General features: G+C 52.5%; 2 protein-coding genes across 3 annotated transcripts in view; both read right to left on the bottom strand.

The window, feature by feature from the left end:
• Igdcc3 (immunoglobulin superfamily DCC subclass member 3) overlaps positions 1-1116 on the bottom strand; it is a 44508-nt gene extending 43392 nt beyond the window's left edge. Inside the window, exon 1 of the mRNA XM_038322226.2 lies at positions 1002-1116. Within this exon, the coding sequence (XP_038178154.2) occupies positions 1002-1116 (115 nt within the window). The remainder of the gene's footprint in view (positions 1-1001) is intronic.
• A 5678-nt stretch (positions 1117-6794) lies between these two features.
• Positions 6795-24055, bottom strand: part of Igdcc4 (immunoglobulin superfamily DCC subclass member 4) — a 32840-nt gene continuing 15579 nt past the window's right edge. The window contains exons 4-20 of one of the 2 annotated variants that reach the window (XM_038324056.1): positions 21839-21975; positions 20281-20421; positions 19364-19519; positions 18419-18832; positions 17823-17987; positions 17190-17327; positions 16193-16366; positions 14468-14704; positions 14285-14386; positions 11501-11684; positions 10779-10906; positions 10453-10623; positions 10161-10298; positions 8964-9069; positions 8261-8489; positions 7567-7731; positions 6795-7211 (exon numbers count right to left, since the gene is read on the bottom strand). In XM_038324056.1, the coding sequence (XP_038179984.1) occupies positions 6795-7211; positions 7567-7731; positions 8261-8489; positions 8964-9069; positions 10161-10298; positions 10453-10623; positions 10779-10906; positions 11501-11684; positions 14285-14386; positions 14468-14704; positions 16193-16366; positions 17190-17327; positions 17823-17987; positions 18419-18832; positions 19364-19519; positions 20281-20421; positions 21839-21975 (3202 nt within the window). The remainder of the gene's footprint in view (positions 7212-7566; positions 7732-8260; positions 8490-8963; positions 9070-10160; positions 10299-10452; positions 10624-10778; positions 10907-11500; positions 11685-14284; positions 14387-14467; positions 14705-16192; positions 16367-17189; positions 17328-17822; positions 17988-18418; positions 18833-19363; positions 19520-20280; positions 20422-21838; positions 21976-24055) is intronic. The other variant, XM_038324057.1, reaches the window with a different exon arrangement.

The raw sequence follows: 24055 nt of genomic DNA, 5'->3' as shown, positions 1-24055 counted from the left end.
GATAAGGACACTTTAAGACGTTTGATGCTCACACTCTTCAAATCCCTCGCCTCCTCCACACATCCCAAGTTTGAGCCGCCTTCGCCTCCAAGCCAACCCCGCTGAAGCCACAGGGGATAAAGTTTCTTCTGGGTGCAGATGCAATATTTTGCTTTTCGGGAGGGAGAGACTAGTTCAAATGTGTGTCTGCGATGAACTTGAGAAAGAGAAGGACCTAGATTCACACCCTTCTTGGGTGAAATGAATCTTTTACAGGCACCTAGGAAGCGACGGGTGGCCCCGCAAACCCAGGGAAGGACTCCTAGAGAGCTCCCTCGGGGAAGGGCGGGGCCCTGGGCAGTGAGGCTGGCAGGCGCTTGCCCTGGGCGACATCACCTCACCGGCGGCTCTCCGGGCTCTTGGTAGGGTCACCTTCCCCGCCCCCGGGAATCTTTCTTTCCTCTTCCTCGTATACTCCCGGACCTAGTCCCAGCTCTTAACACTGGTGTGTATGTGGGGTGGGAGTGGGTGGGAGATGATGCCTTTTCAGTCCCGTGCAGGCGCGCCCCCATCCCCGGACCCGGATCTGCCGCTTCCGGCTTCAGTTGCCTGGGGCTACTCAGGGTACTCCAGTCCAGCTCTGCACACCCGAGCTCTCCCTCCTTAGTTGGGACTCGTCCGCTCATTTTTCTCCGCTGGTTTCCTTCAGTCCCAAAAGCCAACCGATCTCCCCAACTCCCGCTTTGCCGCGCTCTCAGCTCCTCCGACCAGAATCAGGGTCCAGCCCTGGACTTAGCCCGAGGCCCAGGGAACCGACCTCCGACTCCTCTCCCGAGACTCTGCGCCCCCCGCCGCCCCTTGCCCAACAACCCTCCCAACCACAGGTAGCCTTGCCAGAGTGGCTCTCCCCGTGCCCGCAGCGCGCTGTCCCGCCTGGTCTCGCCAGCACGCGCTCCTAGCGCAGGTCCGCGCGGTCCTCCCGGGGTCCGCCCCTCTCGCCTAGGTTCTGAGCCCCAGCTCACCCCGGCTTGGTGCGGGCAGCGGCAACAGTAGCAGCAGCGGCAGCAACGGCAGCAGGAGCCGGGGCCGGCGCAGCTCGGGCGGGCGGCGCGGGGACGCGGTGCGCGGCGCAGCCATGGGGCTCTCGGTCCGCTGGGCTCGGCGACGCGCGGCGCTACCCGGGGTGGGGGCCTCTCGTAGACTCACAGAGTCCCCCGGGGCCGGCGCCGAGGCCGGGGCCGGGGCTCGGGCCGGGGCCGAGCCCGGGCGGCGGGAGGCTGCGGCCGCATGCTGGCCTTAGCGGGGAGCGGGGATCAGGGAGAGCGCCGCTTGCGCCATCTTGCACCCACCGCGGCGATCTGTCAGCCGCGCCCGGGGTGCGCGCTCCGCTCTCCGCCCGCGCCCGCACCGCCCTCCTCCTCTGCCCGCCGCCCCCCTCTTCTCCCCTCCCCCAGCCCCCTCTCCCCGGAGGCCGGGTCTGGGGAACAAAAGAGCCGGCGAGCGCTTTAAGCTGCCGGACATTCCCGGCTGCGCGGCGGACGCGCCCCCTGCGCTTTGAACTGCAGCGGGAGTAGCCGGCGCCGACCCGGGCTGCAGCCGGGTATCCGCTCCTCGTGGCCGGTCCGGACTTTAGCATCTGGGAAAGTGAACACTTATAAGAGAGGGTCCGGGATGCGGGAAAAAAAAAACACGAAAAGCTGAGGGGTTTGCTCTCATTCACTTTCTCTGAGGTGCCTGCCCTGTTCCACAATGCCCAACTCTGTTTTAAAGACAATTTTCTTAAAACTGCTTAAAGTTGTTAGAAATTTGGTATTCCCTAGGTTCCCAGTCCTTCTGTCCAAGGGAACAGGTCGTGTCACTACAAGACTGAACTCTCTAGACTGAGGAGTTAGGACACTCCGAAAGATGATCTGGAAAGAGCAACCCCAACACGACAGTAAGAGCCCCATAGAAACCCGAGACCCCGCCCGTTCTGCCGGCCGATCAGCCCAGTCATTCTCACTGAGTTCGTCTGAAACCTGAAGACAACATTATCTCCCCTCAACTTTACAGATGTTTAAAAGCCAAGGTCCAGCAAATGACCTGGTAACTGGGTAAGAACCCTGGAAGTTACAATCGCCAGGATCATCTCTGTGCCTTACCTGATGTTTCGCCTATGGGGATGCAACTCTTAAGAGAGTCACCTATGTTACCCTACAAGGACCTTGAATCTTGGCCTCTTACTACTCTATGCGACCATCCATTGGGTCCAACTTGGTGGGTGTGTCCATCCAAAGTAAATCCTGGAGGCTAGAAACTTAAAGGTGGCAGCGCGTGCCTCACGAAGGTGCTCTGACATGACTGGGGTGGTCGGAGTAGAGTCTCTCTCACCTCTGCTAGCCCAGCCTGGCCTGAGTTCACTTCGTCTCTCTCTCGGAGGCTGACCTTGGACTCTTTAATCCCCCAGCCTCCACAGTGCTAGGATTAGGAGCATGTGCCACCGTGCTGTGGTACAGGTGGGTAAAGCGGTGCAGGCTTGGGGCCAATAAGATGGTTCAGGAGGGAAGGGCACCAGTGGCCAAGCCTGACCGACCAGCTGAGTTCCATACCTGGCACCTACATGGTTGAAGGAAAAACTGACACCCACTGCAAACTGTCCTCTGACAGCCGGCCATGCTTGCTCTGTGGCACATGTACAGACCACACACACATACACACACACACACACACACACACAATAAATAAATAAAATATACTAAAATTTTCATATTTAAAAAACGTTCAGAAGAGCTGGACATAGTGGTGCACATCTTTAATCCCAGTACTTGGGGGCCAGAGGCAGGTGGATCTCTGTGAGTTCAAGGTGAGCCTGGTCTAGCGAGTTCCAAGATAGCCAGAGCTACACAGTGAAACCCTGGTTAAAAACAAAAAAAAAAAAAAACAAAAAAAAAAAAAAACGAAAACCCTTCAGATCTCTAGAAATCAGATGCCTGCACACTGACAAATCTGCATTATCATAAGGCTAAAATGATAGTCTGGAGTCATGTGAGCAATGGAGAGATACAAGAGCAGGGACCCCGGTCTGCCAATGCCATAAAAGGATTCACTGAGGAAGGGCCTGGTGAGGCCTCCACAGACAACAGGGAAGGTAGTATTGGAGGAGGGGCCTCTCTGGGGCCTAAAGTCCCGGAATGCCCTCCTGCAGGCCTTGCATCATCAACCACCCCCTTGGCATGTTCGGGACTCCAGAGAGGTCAAATTGGTGTCCTGAATTGCTGTCATTTTAAATTCATCTTGACAAGTGTTTAATTTTTCTTTATCGCAACCCTTGGTCTGAGAGTGATATGCAAATAATGGCTATTCTGCTGCGTGCAAAATGTGCAGTATCTCTCTGTGTGATCTGTCAATTAACTCTGAGCCTGGCCCACCAGCCACTTTGGGGGTGGTCCTGGGCATGACAGCCTTTGCTGGCTCATGATTCCTTCCAGTGAGGGGGGGAACCACTTTAGAGCCTTCTTAAAGATTTCAGCAAAGGGCAGCTGTCACAATTTGTGAGACCGTGTATACCTTTGAGTTCTTGGTTAGCAAGATACTTGTGAAGATAAGCATGCAGGGGTGAGCTGGAGTGCATTGCTAGCAGGTGCATCCCAGGAGAGTTACGAGTGGGGCTCAACACATCTGTGGGCCACAATGTAGGTCACACTCTTCCAACCTCTCCCTGCACAGGCATGCACGAGGTGCACGTGTGTACACGCAGGCTAACGCTCATGACACATGCTAGGTGTGCTCATTCTCAACCACGCAATGACATTTTCAGCCCCCTTGTCTTAACCTGAAATTTGAAAAAAAATCATGTTTGAATGTATGTATCTAGGAGAATATATGCTTGTGTGTGTGTGTGTGTGTGTGTGTGTGTGTGTGTTTCCTAAGTGTCCATTGAGTGGGAAAGAGGCTCCAGATTTTTTTTTCTTGGACCCATCTTCCCTCTAAAAATTTACCATTTCCCATCCTGGCAGGAAATAAACTTCCTAGGCCAGGAAGACTGAGGAAACCCTAGTCATTTGGTTCCGTGAAGAACTATCATGAGGCTGAGGGCTGGTTCAGGGCTTAAGAGTGCTCACTGGGCCAGGCGGTGGTGGAGCACACCTTTAACCCCGGCACTCGGGAGGCAGGGGCAGGGGCAGGTGGATTTCTGTGAGTTCGAGGACAGCCTGGCCTACAGAGAGAGTTCCAGGATAGGCTCCAAAGCTACACAGAGAAACCCCATCTTGAAAAAACAAAACAAAAGAGTGCTCACTGGTCTTGCAGAGGACCCTTGCTTGGCTCTCAGTGCCCATACTGAATGGTTTATAGCTCCTGGAAAGTCCGGTTCCAGGGACTCTGAAGCACTCTGGCCTCCGTGAGCACCTGCATACGTGTGGTACACATAAAATCACACATGTGTGTCCTGAGTGCACACACACAGACACAAATCTTTAAGGAAATGTTTTTTAAAAAAGAGAGCAACATGTCTGGAAAATAGTTTATTAATTCATTATAGGGGTAGATATATGATCAACGCCTTAGTGTAACACTAAAGAATATCATATTTGTAAGAGGAAACATGATGCTGGAAATGCAATTAAATAATACAGCATAAGCTAAGCATGGGTAAATAAGAGAGCATGTAAGTACTGAGTACACTTGTCATGCTTCGAGAAAAGGAAGATTTTCAAATGAGACTCAAAAGAATTTAAGGCATCCATGGCAAGCGACAAAAGGATTAATACCCTGTAAAAGGCCAATAGACTCTTTTCTAATAAAACCTGCTGCTGCAGAGCCGCAGATGGAGCAACTCCCCAGTCACTCGGAACCCGGATCACATACAGCGCTTGTGAGTAACGGCTACTTTCTTATCAACTGTGAGTTATAGGCAGATACCAGATTTATTACTTATTTGCTTTTGAGAAACAATTTTCCACCCAACCTAATGGGTTATAAATTGTCTCATTTGCAGCTATTTAATTTAAACCAGAACCTCAGTGCCTGTTAAACAAGAACATGAGAAATGACTATGTGGTGTGATGCTAAGAGCCTACTGTTAAAACAGCTATTTCATTCAAGGCAAGGAGAAAAAAAAATCTAACCAACAAAATCAAATGAGGCTTTTGACCTTCAGAGCAATGAAGAAGCACACAGTGGTGTTGGCCATGGCCACTCTGAATGCTGTAGAAGTAGTTCAAGTGACAATCCTGTCTTTAACGAGACACGAAACCAACATTAATAATCTTTAGTGTTATCATAGGCTGGCTGAAGAGGGGAGGAGGAGGAAATGTAGGTGAGGTGTCAAACGTGAGTGACACGCGAGGGTAATAAACACAGATGCTTTCAGGGGCTGCGGAGCCTGCAACTCTGCTGAAAGACATTTAAAAAAAAAAGGAAAGATACACTGGTTATTTCTAATTTGGCCCAGAAGCCAGAGTTAACGCTTGGTATGCCAGCCAGTGAGAGAGCAAAGATCCCACACTCTGCACTCCTGGAGAATGACTAAGGTGACAACACCAAATGGATGGCGAGGTATAGGTCAGGCTTGTCCCTTTGTGGGAAGATGATCTCAGGATTCCATTTAAGAGAAAAGCCTAACAAAACGAGCCAGCCACCCTTTTCCTGTGCAGAGACATCCCTTCTAGCATCTTGGAGGAAACTCCTTTCCCACTCCGAATCCAGTCAAGTTCAAGGTTTAGGGAGCTGAGCTACTGCTGCTCACTTAACTCAGCTACCCTCACCCACTCCAGCCTCAGCCAGGACTGGAGACTGCGTGGCAAAAACGCACGCCCAGGTTGTTTTGCTCAGCCTCTGGATTTCAGTCCCTACCCCTTCTGCAGCTTCCCTGGTACAGCCTGGATTCATCACTTCCATAGAAAACCTACCCATCTCAAATCCCAAGAAGGGGACCAGGGAAGCCAAAAGGTCTTTCCCAAATCTACCCGGAGTGGATTATTTGCCTGGAAAGGGTGTTGGCAGGGGAGCCGTGGGGACCCAGGGGTCACACTATGGTCTGAAGCAGACATGAGGTAGTCATGTTGTTAGGGAAGGGTGCATAGGTTGAAGCCAGAGATGAGAAACATATGACACAATGACAAGCATGGGAGACACAGAGACGGGGACAGAGCAGTGGGAAGATGAGAGGCATCACAGGAAAGAGAAGGGCCTGGGATAAGGGAGCAAGGCAACAAGAGACAGATCACTAGAACAATGAAGGGGCACAGAAGAGGGGACGGGGAGAAAGAAGATTTCCCAAACCAGGCACTTCCCATATTACAAAATTAGGTGCAGGGTTGCTCCAGGGAGAGGGGGGCTGAGCTGGGCTCCCCCAGCCTTCTGGGCCTTAGGAGGCCAGGGGGACGACGGCCATGCAGCTGCAACGTGGGCCTGCGGAGTTGACAGGCACTCAGCTCAGCCCAGCTGACGGCAGAGGGGCTGGGGCTGTCTTCGTAGACACGGCATTGGAGACACTCTCAGAGTGTAATAAAAGGCTGGGTGACAAAGCTATGGCTCAAAGAGCTGGCACTGATCACTGTTACACCATCCTGCCATGGAGGATCCATTAGGCCACGGTGACCGCTACATAGGGTGAGGTTTCCCAGCTCAACCAGCGCACACACGGGACTTCACACATGTCCATCCCATGGAGCTGGTCTCAAGCCCCTCCAGCATCCCGTATGTGGAGAACATTGAGGAGTAAATGAAAGTCTCCCCCATCCCAGCCAAAGGAGCCTCAGAGGCTCCAAAAGGCTTGTCGCTAGTATGCACGTGTAGCCATGCATGTCACGATCCTGAGCCACACCAGCCTTTGCTCAGGGAAGCTGAGCAGAGGTGACAGGAGCCCTGGGGAGGCTTGGGCTGACCGCTAGAGGGCACAGGGCTTTGGGCTGACAGCTTTTTCCAGGGGCCTCCTCTAGAGAGGTGCCAGGCTGGAGGTCTGGGCAGGAGCAGGAGGCACTGGCTGCCTCTGGCAAGCAGGTGAGCCTCTCTGGCCCACTGGTTGCCTCTTCGCACCCTTCCAGCTCCCCGCCCAGCCAGTCTGTTCCTCGAGACAGATCCACAACCCCTGAGGTGGAAGGCAGAGCCTCTGTAGGCAGGGGTTCCTCAGGCTCCGGGTCTGGGAGGTGGAAGTCAGGACTTCCTGTGGATGCACCGAAGTCGGAGTGGACAATGACCTCAGCCTCCACCTGATTCCTGCAGGCTGGGGGCGGCTTCTTCCTCCCATTGCTCTGGCAGAGCAGAGAACAAAAGGCCAGGTGAACATCATTGAGAATGGTCATCAGAAAAATGGCCAACATGTGGGATGGAGGAAGGCTGACTCTCCACTAGATAATATACCAAGGACTGTCCCACCTGAGATGATGTTCAGGCCCTGGCAAAGGCAGGGAATGAGAATGCCACCCATTCTGAGGGTTATCTGAGGGGTCACTCAGTTCCAGGTGAAGAAGGAATTGTCCTCAAACTGGACTTCCTGCCACCCACTCCCCTTTGGAAGCTACACGGCCCCCTGAATACATGTCTGTCCCTAGAAAAGCATGGGGGGCCCCTTCCCCCCTGCCTCCCCCTTCCCCTCAGGACACGGACCTTTATGGCATCATACACCAGAGCCTGCAGCAACAGTGTCTGCCCAGTTCCAGCTGGAGGCAGCAGGGCACGGGTCAGAGCAGGCCTAGGACCACTCCCCTGGGGCAGCTCACAGCCTGCCCAGGAGCCTGGCCAGTTCAGGCCACCTGGTTGAGCCCAGGAGATCTGCAAAGAAGGAAGATGACAAATGAGGGTCCAGGCCTGTGGACTCCTACTATCTCCAGACAGGATCCATGCTAAAGCTTCTCCCCTAGGCAGGGGTGGGCACTGGGTTGGGAGATAGGAAGGGCAGAATCATAACCCTAATGACATTTGACATGCAAAGCCCGAGGCTCCCAAGCCTGATGGACTCTTCCTCATTGCAGAGGAAGGGGGAGAGATGGGAGGATTGACTGTCCTCTTGGTCAGGGTGTCTCACCACTGCAGCTCCGAGGGGACCTGGCCTATGGGGTCTTACATTATCCTGGGTCCAGTCCTACTTGGCCACAGCCTAAGTGATCAGGGAAATGAGATATGGTTGCTCCCGGGTGAAAATAAGGCTGGCTACCCTTATCCAAGAGATAAGGAACTGCACACAGGCTTCTCTAGCTGGTCCAGGGCCTGGAGTATGTCTCACGGTCAGAAGTTGTGCTCTGTCGCCCCCTGGTGTTTAGTTTGGGAATGGGTTCGTGTAGGTGAGAATGGGTTCTCTCACCTTTCTCTTGGAGTGGCCCCGGGAATCTGAAACACTGCCACCCATAAGGCTGTGTACTTCAGCCTTGTCTTCCACATCTGAGGGCGGTGGGGACCAGTCTTGAGGGCGGGGGTGCACGAGGGACTCCAGCTCATGGGTAGAAGGGAGACTGGGGGGCCCAAGTCGAGCTCTGGAGTACAGTGCTGGATTCCCAGAGGTGGCTGTGGAGGATAGCCCTGGGAGGGCTTCCCTGCAACAGGAACAAAGTTATGAGCCAGACAAGAGTGGATCTGGTTTCCGGGTGTGGAATGTGCAACCAAGAAGGGAGGAATACTGTCCATCCAGCCCGACCCCTCAAATGGCACCCTTCCTAGTATTGAGAGGTGGGGCTTCTCCATCCACGATGCTGGAGGCTATGAAGGAAGCACACAGGGTGGCTCCACCTGCTTTTACTGAGGTGGGGAGACTGGGGCTCCCCTAAGTTCATTCCACATTCTCATGAGAACAACGCCTCAATCGTTCATCTTGGAATACTAATAAATAAATTACTGATCTGTTTTTCTGCAGGGCCTCACATAGGCTGGGCAAACGCCGCCCTGAATCCACCCGTCCTCCACAGCCCTAACTTTAATGGGCTCCATGTGCCACAGGGAAGTATATGCTCCTTTGTTCACTCCGCAACCTTCCTGGAAACCCTTTCAGTCCCGATGGTTCCCTGGTTCACCTGTGGGAGCTCCGTCGGAGGCCGGCACACATGCAAGCCAGGAGGCAGAGGAGGCCCAGGCAGACGCCCACAACGATGCCTGTGACAGAGCGCACATCCAAGGGGTCTGGTGGAGAGGACAGAGCAACTCAAGGACAGAAGGACACAGTGTTCGTAAATCCAGGAGGGGAGGGGCTTCTGCAGAAGATGGCTAGCCTCGGTCCCACCCTTTGGGGACACCCCTCTCTTCTTCTCTTTCGGTTTTGTTTTGTTTTTTGAGATGAGGTTTCTCTGTGTAGCTTGGCTGTCCTGGAATGCACTCTGTGGACCAGGCTGGCCTCAATCAAACTCGGTGATCTACCTGCCTCTGCCTCTGGAGTGCTGGTTTCAAAGGTATGCGTGTGCCAGCATACCTGTCTTGGAAGCTCCCTCTCTTCTGACTGGAGTATAGAAGGCTACAGAACCTCACTAGGCCTCACACTAAGCCCACCGATGGTCTTCCCCGGCATACACCACTTGTTTCTACTCGGAAAACTGGACTTTACAGAATCAGGTTTTCAGTGGCGTATTCTCCCACCTGCCGACAAGGGCTTTCATGATGTATACATGTATAACGTAGGAGGGCTCTAGGTGGTGTGTACACATGTGTTTCTGTAATGTATGTATATGTTCATGTAGGGGGTGCACAAGTGCATGTATGTGTCCTGTGGAAGTCAGAGGTCCACATCAAAAGATTTCCTCAACCTCTCTCAGTGCCAGAGATCATCCAGTCTCTACTTTCTCAGCACTGGGGGTATAGTGGAAATGGCCGCATCTACCTTTTACAGGGGCGCTGAGCATTTGAACTCGGGTCCTCTTGCTCATATGGCAGCATTTTACCAACTGAGCATCTCCTCAGTCCTATGTGTGCTTAATACTCTATTCATATTTGTAATAACTTTCAACAGGGGGCCCTGGGCTCTCATGTTTATCTTAATTGAAAGCTGTGAGTTTTTGTCCAGCCTGCTGCCCACTTCCCCTTCACAGAGCTCATGAGCTCCTAGAAAGCTCCAGAAAACCATCTCTCCGACAGCCTCAGACCACGACAGTCCCTCTACCAAGCTGCCACTGTCTCACCCACCCTCCACCCCCAAGGACTCCAAGCAGGGCCTTAGGAGCCAATCCAGGGGTCTTAGGGCCCCAGGCTGCCACAAAGGCCTCCTCCCTCCTCCCTGGTACCTGAGAATGTCTCCTGGAGAGTGATCACATCCTGTAAGCGGGAGAAGGGCCCAGGCCCCACCTCCGTGCGGGCCCCCATCTTGAAGAAGTACCGGGTGTCACTCTCCAGACCATGCACTTCCGCACTGAAGATGTTTCCTAGGGTGGGGAGTGGGGAGCAGAGTGGCAGGCAGAAGGCACAAGTACCACTGACTTGGCACCCGGACAGTAGCTTTTGCCTCTAACCCCAAAAGCCCCCAGGACGTCCTAATGACTAACTTGGTCACCTGGAAGGGGGGAAGGACACCCTTACCCTCTGTGGTGAGCAGCGTCCACTGATGCTCAGGCTGAGTGTGGTTGTTGCTGTAGAGAATTAGATACTCCACGATCTCACCATTGGGCTCCGTGGGGGGACACCAGTGTAGACGAACAGTGGATGGTGTCAGGGGACTCAGGCGTAGGTCAGAGGGGGGTGTCGAAGGCCCTGCGGTGCAGGGAAGGGAGGGAAGAGTCAGAGACACGGCCCAGCTGAGGGTGGCTGGAAGTTAGGGGATGAGGGAGGGCACCATCTCCCCTTCTTCCTCCTTCACTGGACCCAGCAAATGGGTGGCACATGGGGGAGAGGCAGTAGATACTCACGGTCAGGCAGGGTGGAGCGCTCTACTACGGAGCCAAAAGGCCCATCCATATCCACGCCGTGGGACTGTACCGCAAACTCATACTTGGTGAATGGCTTCAGCCCGCCAATGAGGATGTCTTCTCCAGAGCTTCCGGGGGAAGGGACAGGGCTAGTGCCCTCAGACAGGCTTCAAGCCAGGCAGAACCCCAGACATAAGCTCCTTTCTCCAGCCAGGCCCTACTCTGGAGGTTCTTTGGGACCACTACTCTCCCCAACACACACACCCAGGCAATCCGCAGAGAGACTGGATGTACGCTACTCCACATCTAAACTCCAAACCAGACCCTCCTGGCCTCCAGGAAGCCTTCCTGGAGTAATTAAGTTATTCTGCACCTGGGGGACCAATCACTTCTGAGGCATCTTTTCTTGTCTTAGTCTGTGTCTCTGTTGCCTTTGTCAGGGTGTTCTCTCAGACTAGCAGCAACTTGAGCCTGCTTTTGCATGATGGGAGGCAGAGCCCCAGCAGAAGGAAGGAAGCCTCTAGTCTTGTACCTCACTCTCACCAAATGGTGACCCACAGGCTCTGCCGTTGGGATAGGACCAGACAGCTCGCCCTTCTTGCTGTTACACCCTGGTCAGCAGCCAGGGAAGAGACACCTGTGGAGGTCCTGGAGCACTCTCTCGCCACAGCTGAGCTCCACAGCCCCTCTCCTACCGACCCTGCCACCTCCCCTTCTGATACCTGGTATAGTAGGTGACCAGGGAGGCATTCCTGAGTCCCCAAGGACCAAAGCGCACAGTGTAGTTGACAATCTTGACGGTGGTAAAGTCTGGCTTCTTCCACCGAAGCCAGATGGAGGTGGAGCTGTTTGGCTCCGCATGGATGTGGGCAGGAGGTAGGGGCGGCCCCCTTTGAATAGGCAGGTCTAGAAGGGGACATCAAAACGTGGTGAGAGGGGACAGACACTCATAGTCCCAAGAAGCTTTATTTGGTCTTTTTCCTTCTTATTTTTGAGACAGTGTCTCATTATGTAGTAACCCAGGCTGGCCTCTAACTCTCCATCCTCCTGCCTCTGCCTCTCCAGTGCAGGGGTTATAGCTGTATGCTACCATGACTGCCACTGGCTCTCTCCTTTGACCCTGTGAGTTGGGTGGCATTATTCCCACTGCAACTGAGGCACCCAAGAACTAAAGTGATTTTTTTCTCCCTAAGGTCACACACAGAGCGACTATGATTCATTGTTGACGAGCATGTGACAAAGCCAGGCTTGGTTGAAATTCCATTTCTGCCACTTACTAGCTGTGTGACTTTAGAGAAGTTGCACAATCTCTCTGTGCCTCCATTTCCAGTTCTTATATGGATCTGATGACAGTAACTATGTCTTGAGGTTCTTCTTTTTTCTTTAATTTATTTAAAATTTAATTTTAATTTTTTAATTTTTTGTTTTTTGTTTTTTTTTTTTTTTTTTTTTTTGAGACAAGGTTTCTCAGTAGCTATGGAGCCAGTCCTGGAACTTGCTCTGTAGACCAGGCTGGCCTTGAACTCAGAGATCCACCTGCCTCTGCCTCCCAAGTGCTAGGATTAAAGACCACCACTGCCTGGCCACACATGTATTTGTTATGTGAAGGAAAGGGAGTGGGTATGCCATGCTGTGCCTGTGGAGGTCAGAGGACAATTTGCAGGAGCCTGGAAACCAAACTCAGGCCAGCTGGCTTGCAGCAAGCCCTTCATCTGCTGAACCATCTCACCGGCCCCTCACGGGAGTTCTTATGAGGTTAAATTAATTAACACTTGGGGCTGGAGAGATGGCTCAGAGGTTAAGAGCATTGCCTGCTCTTCCAAAGCTCCTGAGTTCAATTCCCAGCAACCACATGGTGGCTCACAACCATCTGTAATAGGGTCTGGTGCCCTCTTCTGGCCTGCAGGTATGCACAGAGAGAATATTGTATACACAATAAATAAATAAATAAATATTTTTTTTAAAAAAGAGAGAAAGGCTTGGAACATTCCATTAAAAAAGATTAACATTTACAATGCAGGTAGAAAACTGTCTGGTATAGTGTATATTATTTCTTGACAACTATTTATTAGATAAGCATAAAATAAAAACTCCAAGAGAATAAAGTTTATTTGTGTTGTTCAACACTAAATTTCCAGAACAGAGCTGATACCCGGCAGATACTTAGTGAAATACTCGCTCAATGAAAAGAAATGAACTGTCTGAAATTAGAGCCCAGGTTTCTTTGCTTCTGAGTGTCAGGATGGGTCCTCAAGGTGACAACGCAGGGCCTCAGGGCAGCACAACACAGTGAGGACCACCCTTCCTTGGGAGGCAGGGTTCTGGGTCCTAGTTAGTCTAGACTTCATGTGGCCTTAGATGAGTCCCTTTGCTTCTTTGACCCTTGTGACACTGTGACAGGATGTTGTCACCTATGAAGTTCACTATCAAGAACTGTGAAATTAGCCTGGTGGGGGTGCATGCCTTTAATCCCAGCACTTGAGAGGCAAACATAGGTGGATCTGAGTTTGAGGCCAACCAGGGGCACACAAAGAAACTCCCTGTCTCAAAAAAGCAAAAACAAAGCAAACAGAGAGCTGTGAAATTGCTGGGCAGAGTGGCACACACCTTTAGACCCAGCACTCGGGAGGCAGAGGCAGGTGGGGTTCTGTGAGTTCAAGGCCAACCTGGTCCACACAGTTTCAGGACAGTCAGAGCTACATAGTGAGACCCTGCCTCGAGAAAAACAAAAACAAACAAACAAACAACAAAACCAAACTAGAACCCCCGCCCCCCAACATGGAGCAGTGAGATGGTTTAGTGGGTAAATGTTGCCGAACCTGAGGACTTGAATTTGATCCCCAGGGCCCACGTTACAGAAGAGAATCAGATATTACTCTCACTCCCACAAGTGCACACAAAATAAACAAAATGCAATAAAAATTAAAAAAATAAGATTACATCCAAACAAACTTTAAAATATTTTAAGTAAGCTATGGTTTATGCTGAGCAGAAGCAATACTCCAGGAGAGGGGAGAGATGGCTCAGCAGTTAAGAACACTTACTGCCCTTCTAAAGAATCTGGGTTTGATTCCCAGCACCCACATGGCGGCTCCCAACTATCTGTAACTCCAGTCCGAGTAGATTCGGAGCCCTTTTTTGCATCAAGGGACACCAGGAACACGGGTGGTGCACAGACACATATGCATATAAAACTAATTCATTTTTAGGTAAAACATAAAGATATTCTCCCTGTTTAAGAATTATGGGATAATTTGATGGATCACACGATATAGGTGGACATGGTTGAAAAACTAAAGGTTGAAGGTTGGAGCCAGGGGTTTCCTAAACCTATGCACACTCTCCCCGTTTGCCCGGCTTAGCTTGAGAATGAGGGGCATGTCTGACAGACAGCAGGAGGACTCCTGCCCGGGAGGGTGAGCAGGAATGGACGTGGCACATACACTGCCTGCTGGCTGCAGGGAAAAGGGGAAAGAGGCTTTCATAACCCCCTGCGGCCTCCTCACCTGGCGTGGGCGCCTTCTCAGTCTTGCCTTTCCATACAGCTGCGTAGCCGTCCTCGTGTTTGTTGAAAGCTACGAGCTTCACCTCGTACAGCCTGCCAGGGACTGGGGAAGGACACGGGGGTCACTCTCCCTGCACCCGGCTTGCCCAGCTCATAAGACCCTCCCAAGTCCAGGCCTGCTCACCTAGCTGGGTCAGTTCATACTGCTTCACTTTCTTCTTGAGCCGCACGGGTCCCACATCCCAAGCCTGGTCTCCACGGCCCCCTGGGGGGCGGTCACCGTCTGCCTCTTCCTCTGCCCCCACCTCACGCCAGTAGAGTTTGTATCCAGAAATCTGGGTGGGGTGAGGGGGCGGCTGCCATGACACCACCAGGGATTCCATCTTTGCCCTCACCTTCAATTCTGCAGGGGCAAAGGGAACTGGGGGCAGAGGGAGATGATGGGGACAAGGGGAAGAGAATGAGGAGTGAGGACTTCAGGAACCTGAGCGGGTTCTGGGCAGGGGCAGGGCACAGCACACAGAGTTATGCCAGGGCTTTCCCTACTGCTCCATTCTGCCACCTCCCGGTGGTCTTGAGCACTGCATGCTAGCGTCTGTAAGGCATGCACAAAAGAGACGGCAGGGGGGCGCGTCTGTCAGAGGGAACAGAAGGGCTCTTGAAGAAAAACAGACAAGGGGCTGCTGAGGTAAAGAGGTCTGGAACCACTAGAGTGAGGAGCCTTACTCGGAGCTCAAGAACACAGAGAAACCCTGTCTCGAAAAACCAAAAACCAAAAAAAAAAAAAAAAAAAAAAAAAAAAGAATAGAGGGCTGGCTATGTGTAAAACACTGTTTCAAGCACTTCATATATGCATTTTTAAAATTTTAGGTATTTATTTGTGTGTGTGTGTGTGTGTGTGTGCGCGCGTGCGTGCGTGCGTGTGTGTGTAGAGGTCAGAGGACAAGTTGTGGACTCATTTATTTCCTTCCAGGGAGTCTGATCCTCTGAAAAAAGAATAACCCCTTTACTAGCTGGGCCATCTTGGTAGCCCTTCATTCTTATAACTCTATAATCCAGTAAAAACAAAACAAAACAAAGCAGCTGGGCAGCAGTGGCGCACGCCTTTAATCCCAGCACTCGGCAGGCAGAGGCAGGCGGATCTCTGTGAGTTCGAGGCCAGCCTGGTCTACAAGAGCTGGTTCCAGGACAGGCTCCAATGCTACAGAGAAACTCAAACAAACGAAAACAAAACAAGAACAACAACAACAACAAAAACCAAACCCTTTTTAAAAAGCTTTTTAAAAAAGCTATCTTACAGGTAGAAACTGAGCTCGGGATGTCAAGTAACTTGCCAGATGTCTGAAAACAGTGGTCACTGGGCATTTCATTGCTCTTCTGCCAGGCCTCTGGCAAAACCGGCTACCATTTACTGGATTCCTCCCTTCCTTCCTTTGAAACAGAACTTCATGCATCCCAGGCTGGCCCCAAACTCACTATGTAGGAGAGGCACATCTTGAATTTCTGATCTTTCTGCTGGGAACACAGGCATGGCCCACCATGCTGGGTTTATGCTGTGCTGGGGATCAAACCTAGGGTTTTGTGCATGCTAGGCAAGCGTTCTACCAGGTGAGCCATAGTCTCAGCCCATGGAGTTCCTACTCTGTGCCAACCACTTTATGTATAATTGCATTACTGACCCTGCTGCCCCTTACAGTAGTAATGAAGCTTTACACATATGACTTGTCAAAGGTCACCAAGGGAACAGAGAGATACCCGAACCCAGCCCTTCACTCCTACACCCAGGCTTCCCTGTGCATACAGTGTGTGTGTGGCAGGGGAGGGGACAGGGGAGGAAGGTGACAATAACAGGTCTGCGGTTCCAAGAGCACCCATCCCCACTGTCTGGTCTGCCCTTGAAGCTCCATACCATGGCTCTGGTTGTGCATGCCAGGTGTCCTGTGCTGCATCCACTGGGAAGGGACTCCATAGCCAGCCCCAGTGCCGGCCGAAATCCGAACTCGGTATACCTTGTTCGGCTGAAGTGAGTCTAACGTAAGCTGTGTCTCATTTCCGTGTACCTCAGTGGAGAAAACCTGATCTTCTGGGACAGAAGAGATGGGCTGCTGGGTGTCCTTCATCCGGAGACCACTGACTCTTCCACTTAGCCCCCCCCCCAGGTCCTCTGGGCACTGACCCCTCAACTGGAGGCAGGCTCCATGCCTCCAGGCTGACCCTGGGGCCTCCAACGGCTGAAGCCCATCAATCGTGGCTCAGCGTGGAAAGACCAGGGCATGTTTTTCTCCTCCCTGTTTATGGTCAAAATAGCCAGAACCCCTTGTACAGCCTGAGGGCTAGCCAAGGGCACCCAGCAGCAGGCTCTCAGGAGCCCTGACTGCTACCTTGGGTCAGCCTCCTGTCTCTCTCTTTAGCTTTACTCTGACCCTAGCCTCTTTTCTTTTCTGCACTCCCCATTCCTTTTAGAACCACATCAGTGACCCTAGACTACCACCATCTTCCCAACAAGAACACCCCACGCCCCATGGGCACACCCGTAGCACCCCATCTCTTCTCTGGTGCTTCCAACGATCAACTAGGTGAACTGCTTGCTTCACAGAAAGGAAACTGAGTCAGAGGGCCAACAGCTATGCACATGGCACCTCTTTATCTCATTTCCGTTTTTTCTTCCCTCTTCCTCTACTGCCTCCCTGTACTGGGATTACAAGCAGGCACCACTACCATGCCAGACTGGGATTGAACTCAGGTCCTTGCACAGTACTTTATGCATGGAGCTATCCCTCTAGCCTCCCATTGCTCTTTTCCAGAGCATTCCCATGCTCTGCTGGGACTTACTCCCACATACTTCCCTATCTGGGGGAGAACCTCCTTTCCCACTGGCAGCTCCCCACTGCCCCAGCCCCACTCACCTTCCTTTCCCAGGCCGTACTCTATCTTGTACTTCACCACCTGGCCGTTGCTCAGGCCTGAAGGCAGGGGCAACCATGCCACCCTGATGTCTGAGGGGTTGGGGCTGGAGAGGGCGAGCTGGGGTGCCGCACTGGGGACTGAGACAGAAGAATGCTGGCATGAGCTCTGCTCCACTGATGGGGAAGGCAAGGTCAGGAGTGGTCAGAGACTTGCCCGGGTCACACAGCAACTCAGGAGCAGGCCCAGGATCAGAGGGAGAAAAGGGAGCCTCTGGGGAGCCCCACGCTGGAGGATGAGGGGACATCCTTCCTATCCCAAGGCTAGAGGACAGTGTGGGCCAGAAGATTTTGTATCCAGTGGCTGGATGGTTCATGGGTGTAAGGAAGGGGGGCTGTAAAATATGGGACTCACAAGAGCAGGGCTCAAATCTCTGCTGTCCTACTGACCTTGGGCAAGTCACTTTCATTTTCTGGTCCTCAGTTTCCCCACTTTACACGGGGAAGAAGAAACCCTGCCCACTCCTTTACAGGGCACAAAAGACATCACAAGGTAAGGAAGAGGTCCTTGGGGTACACAGTCTCTGGGTAGGGATGTCCTTGGGTTCCAGGCCACTGCAGGTTCAGAGGTCCTACCATCATCCAGTGTATGCACCAGGGCTGGGCTGGAGGTGCGGCTGGCCCCTAGCTGGGAGTAGGCCACCACGTAGAATTCATAATCCGTGTTGGGTTCCAGGTCCCGAACCTGCAGCTCTGTGGTGTCATTGTTCACTGCAAACTGGTACTCCACGTTGTCCACTCCTGAGGACAAACACACACAGGAGACAAAAGAACCTTCACATCCCATTCGCTTCAGGTCTTACCAGTCGGGAGTTGGTCTGGGGATCCTAATGGTCTATGTATAGCTAAATCGTGGAAGACAGTCTAGGCTGAAGGGTATAAAGGCCCTCGCTCTCTAGTCTACCCATTGTATTAATTCCAGAACTGCTCAGGAAGTTCCTTGTGCTGACTAATTAAGTAGTTACTGCTGCAGTTAGTTAACTAGGGTGGAAGATGGCTCCATTAACCCCCGTAAAGGCACGCATCCTCTCAGGGGGAATGCATGCACGCTCCGAACTCTAACACTAGATCCTGCCCCTCACCTCATCCACAGAGGTCCCCACCAGGCAATCCTTCAGTCATCTAACCCATGGTTGCCCTAAGTGGGGCCACTTGGTCTTGAGTATACATACCCCTTGCCTTTTGGTAGTGAAGGGAGAAGCCAATGATTTGCTCGCTGTGCAGTTCAGGCCGCTCCCAGGCCACCAGCACAGCAGAGCTGCTCAGAGGCGTGGCTGTAACCCGAGTCGGGGCGCTGGGCAGCCCCTCGCGTACCACCACCGCCAGGGGCGCAGCCGCACACGCGGTTCCTGCACTGTTCTCTGCTATGCACTGGTAGTAGCCGGCGTCCTGCAGGCCGATCTGCGTGATGACCAAGCTGCCACCACCACCCTGCACCTTGACGCGTCCGTTGGGTCGCAGCGGGGCCCCGTCGTGCAGCCAGCGTAGCGTGGGCCGTGGCTCCCCCGACGCGCGGCACACGAAACGCGCGGTGCTGGCCCGCGTCCTCGACAGTGCCTCTGGCGCTTGCGAGATAGCAGGAGCCCCTGGGGACAGGAGGGAATCTCTGACAAGAGGTCGGTCCCTCCCTAAGCGTCCCAACACCGCGCCCCCAGCCTCTCCCTGAGGACCTCTCCCCTAGTCACCTGGGCCAAGCTCGGGTCCACCGGCCTGCCCACTTGCCCTGGTACCTCTTGGGATAGCTCTCCTCTCTTCCAGCGCCTAACATCAAACCCACACTCCTGCTACAGACTTCCGGGTGATGGTTTTGCAGGCAAGAGCTACCATGTCCAGATTCTGGCTTCTAGGCTTCAGACCATTCCACTATCTCCTCCCATAACCTCACCCCACTCCAGCTGACTCACTCTCTCCCTCTCCATCATCCAAACCAGGCTTTACATGCCCCTTTCCATCCCTGTCTCAACCCTCCCCCCTCTATCCTCCATCTAGAATGCAGTCATCATGAGTAAAGACTCCTTCCATGTATGCTACCCCTTTCCACGCTTCATCTTCTAGCAACCCCCTCTCCTCCCTCTGACACCCAACTGTCCCTAGTGTCCCACAGCTCCAGGCCTCACCCAGCACTCTGAGCTCAGCTGCAGCGGTGACAAAGTCGCGGGTGCGGGGCTTGTTGGCTCGGCAGACATAAACACCAGAGTGCCGGGGCTGCGCACTGGTGATGAGTAGATTGGTCCGGCCCAAAACGATGACATCTGTGGAGATAGGCTTCCCATCTGGGAACAGAGAAGCAGCAGGTTGGAGGGGGACTCTGGGGCTGTCCCTCCATGCCCTTTCCAACTAAGGGGACCCTCCCCACCCTCCTGGGCAAAGCAGGATCACAGTGGCTGGCTTGAATCCCAGTTCCTCTGGTCCTAGACCTGGAACTCTGATCCCTAGATAGATGGGAGATGAGAGATGGGAGGTGGGCCTCTGGTGGGTGTATGTATGGTGGGGCATGCATTTATTACAGCCTTCTTTTTTAGTGTTCTAGTTTTTGTGTTTTGAGACAGAGTTTGTATAGCCCTGGCTTTCCTGGAACTCACTCTGGAAACCAGGCTGGCCTTGAACGCAGAGTTCTGCCTCTCTCTATGCTGGGATTAAAGACATGAACCACCACCGCTGGGCTTTAATACATCCTTCTTTACACTTTTTTTTTTAAAAAAATAAGATTTATATAGTATATATAGTGTTCTGTCTGCGTGTATGTCTGCCGGCCAGAAGAGGGCAGAGAATTGAACTCAGGACTTCTGGAAGAGCAATCAGTGCCCTTAACCTCGGAGCCATCTCTCCAGGCCCTCCAACCCCATTCTTTACACTTTATTATTGCATGAATGTGTATACATGTTGGGCATGCTCGAATGTGCTTATGGAGGTAAAGAACAACTTGTGGAGTCTGTTCTCTCCTTCCATCTTTAGTAGCTCCTGACTTGGAGCCTGTGAGACACTGTACCATCCCGACCACTCCCCACTCTTTGCCTCTTCCCTCCGCACTCACCCTGTCGGACCCAGGACACAAAAGGCGTGGGGTCAGCGGAGGCCACGCACTCCATCACTACACTCTGTCCAGACACTACTGTGGTGTTCTCTGGGGCTGCCACAATGACCACATCCTGGCCCCTGCTAGCCTCCAAGGACCCTGGAGAGACAATAGGAGGACGGGGTCTACCTGCCACCTGCTGCTCCTGTAACTGCTGAGCCAGGGGAGCAGGGGGCATCAAGATTCCTTATGTCAGAAGGGGGGAAACAGCTACCAAGTTCAAAAGGGCTGACCTGGGCCTCAGGGCTTATCTTGGAGCCAGAAGAATGCTCTCTGACACAAATGAATCCCCCTTCAAATGACTGGGCAGATCACACCCATATTTCCTCCCAAATCCATCCTACCCGGCCTCTGCCTTGGATCCAGCACTCTAGATCTACCATTGCCTAGACCGATAAGGCGTTGTGTGAGTTATTCAGGTTCCTTTCCCAAAGCGCCGGGAATCGGGGGGTATCCTAAGTGCAAAAGCAAGGGTTGGGCTCCAATTTTTAGCCAGGAAGCTTCTCTTTGTGTTTTCTTTGTCCAATACTCTCTCCGCGCCGCAGAATAGTGAACACATTGTTTGTCCAGCAGGGGGAGGTAGAGACCCAGTGCAGAAGAGAGCGCAAAGATCTCCCTGAGCGGCAGTCTAGAGAAACCCGGGGAGGAGAGGATGGGACCAGCGAAGGGAGGAATGGCACAAGTGAGCGACCTTGGGGGAGGATTGAAGTGAGATCTGCTGAGCAGCTGCTGAGCGCCAAACACTGTGCATTCCCATCTCAGCTGTTATTCTCACCCCTCTGAGCTGGACATTTGATCGCCAGACCAGGGCCACACTGAGGGATAAGGATTCAAAACAGGTCTTTGTGACCCCAAAACCGGGGTGCCCTTGCCCCTATCTTATCCCGGCAGGAGCCTTTCAAAGAAAAGCAGAAAAGGGACTCACAAAACGGCTCAACAGCTAAAGATGTTTGCCCCCAAGCCTGAGACATAAGATGGATCCCAGGAACCCACTTAGTGGAAGGAGACACTGACTTCTACAAATTGTTCTCTGTTTGTCTCATGAACGTGTGCACAAACACACAAAAATAAATGCAAAAAAATTGAAAAAGAGGAAGAAAAAGAAGAAGAAGAAGAAGAAGAAGAAGAAGAAGAAGAAGAAGAAGAAGAAGAAGAAGAAAGGCAGAAAGAAAAGGACCGGCGTACAAGTGGCAAGGAGCCAGACCGACCCGTAGATGAGTGGGGCAGTTAGGGCACCCGAGGGGCAGAAGGGAACCAGAGACTGTGCGGGCATTGACACTCCTCCTTTGATACCTCGCCTGCTCACCAGTTCCTGCCTAATTCTAGGAAACACATATACCCGGTGAGAAGGAAGGACCCCTCCACTGGAAGTTGGGGTTTGGATCTCAAACCCCAGTTCTGTCCTCATGTAGAATTAGTATGCAATGATTTGTCTGAAGATCTCGCCTGATCCTTTTCATTCCCAAGATGGCTGTCCCCAGAAAGCTTCAGGTTTTCTGTTCACTTATCCTCTTACCTCTGAGGGCCACACTCAGTGAAGCCTCGTGGCTGAAGCGTTGGCGGGCTGAATTGGTGGCCACGCAGCGGTAGGAGCCTGTGTCACTGTCCTGGACATCCAGGATCTGGAGGACGCCATTGGGAAGACTGATGAGCCTTGAGAAGGAACAGAAGGAGCCAGTGAGGTGGGGGAAGGGCATGTACGAGGTGGCCCACAGCGACAGGAATGCAAATTCAAACTGTAAGATCCAGCCCCGTCTAACAGACTGGCTGAGACCAGCTCAGGGGGGTGAGGAAATAGAGGAAGGCACAACTGTCTTGCAGCTGTCACTGAATAGCCTTTTTCCTGGACAAGCTCACACCGTTCAGCATCAAGGAGGTTTCAATCTAGCCCCGGCACTTCTTGGAGTCTATCAAGTGAGTCCCAGACGTGTGCACAAACATATGCCAGTGTTTACTGCACCCCCCCTTTCCACAAGGCCAGATGCTGGAAACTGTTGGGCCTGGCCTGAGTTCACAGGTTTGGGGACTTCCTAAAATGGGACGCAGCAGGGCCAGGAGCCATCTGCACAGTGTGCTTTGGTGCCACAGAATAATAACATGAGTGGAGACTAAAATTCTTACCAGTTTGTGTGTGTACTGAATGTCCCTGTAAACAGAGGTTGTCTTTGGGGAGGAGGCCTGGGAGCCTGGAAGCTGGGTGTATGAGGAACTTATTTTTTATTATGCACACACTTAAAGTGTGTACTTTTAACAGTTTGGATTTTTTAAAAATTATGTATGTGTAGGTGTGTGCAATTGTTTGTCAGGTGTCTGCAGACCAGAAGAGGGCTGGGATTGCAGATGGAGCTGAATTTATGGACTGTCTGGAGCAGCCTGATATGGATGCTGGAAACTCAGGTCCTCTGGAGGAGCAGTACGCATTCTAACTTCTGAGCCATCTCTCTGCTACCCCCCCCCCATTAACCTCTTACCCTGTTTCCTTTTCCTCCCCCCGAGGGAAACTCCTTTATCCCCTTATCTCATTTGACCCTCAGAAGAATCCCAAGAGACAAGAGAATCACAACCTCCATTTTACAGTAACAAAACAGAATCTCATTAGGATGTTCACCTAGGATCTTCAAGCTGGGGCAGTTAAACCCTGAAACCAGGGTCTTGGGATGTGGCTCAGTTAAGTAGAGTGCGTATCTAGTGTGCACCAGGCCCTAGCTTCCATCTTCAGCACTGCATAAACCAGCGGTGCTCCACACCAGCAATTACAGCACTAGGGAGGGGGAGGCAGGAGGATGAAAAGTTCAAGGTCATCCTGTAATACGCAGTGAGTTTGAGGCCAGCCTAGATGATGTGACACCATACTACAAAACCAAAACATCTTGATCCCAGGTCTCCTCGCCCACTACTCATAGCTAGGGAGACTCAAGGGAGGGAATGGACATGGTTTCCAGTAGGTCCCATCCAGCAATCTACACAGCAGTTTGGAGGGCCAGGAGGGATGAGGGCTTTGTTACCTGACCTCCTGGGTAGAGAGTTGAGGAGGCCAGGAGACCTTGCTTGAGAAATCTGGAACAGGAGGTTTGGGAAGGTGGGCACTGAGTATGCTCAACCAAGCAGGAAGTGGTCAGCTCCAGGTGGTGACAATCTTAGGTGTACAGACTGGGTGGAGTCAGAGGGGGCAGGGCAGTTGTGTGCTGGAGGAAGACCCTTTGCTCCCGGAGAAGCAGGGGCTGAGAAAACCCAACTGTTGGAGAAGAGGAGTGGCCCAGGGACTGAAGAAGTCTTGGGAGACATTCTAGACAGGTGCTTAGAAACCTACAGAGGCAGTATGACTCTTTCCTGTCCCCCAGGTGAACCCCTGCCCCCCATAACCTCTGACCTCAGCTCCAGATCCACTCCCACATCCACTATGGTAGAGAGGTGGGGGCAGCGAAGCAGGACGGATGCAGGGAAGTATCTGGGCTGGTACCCAACCTGCTGTCTGGAGAAAATGAGGTAGAACAAGCAGGTGCCTGGTGAGACCCCCTCACGCCAGACTCTACCTAACATGCTGTGCTCCGCAGCCTTTTCTCTTCTCTCCATCCTCCATCCAGACAGTGCTCAGCTAATTGCTTCCCCTGTCTAACCCTAACGGCCTAGGTCTTGACAGGAAAATGGTGTAGCAAGCACCGAGAGCAAATCCGTTTCTTGAGCTTCACTTGGTGTGCATGAGTGGACATGCTCCTCCCTCAGGCACAGAGCT

The sequence above is a fragment of the Arvicola amphibius genome, chromosome 3 (genome assembly GCF_903992535.2).
Source record: "Arvicola amphibius chromosome 3, mArvAmp1.2, whole genome shotgun sequence".
Taxonomy (NCBI): domain Eukaryota; kingdom Metazoa; phylum Chordata; class Mammalia; order Rodentia; family Cricetidae; genus Arvicola; species Arvicola amphibius.
Note: the sequence above shows the minus strand (reverse complement) of the source record. Positions and strands in the feature narration are given on the sequence as shown.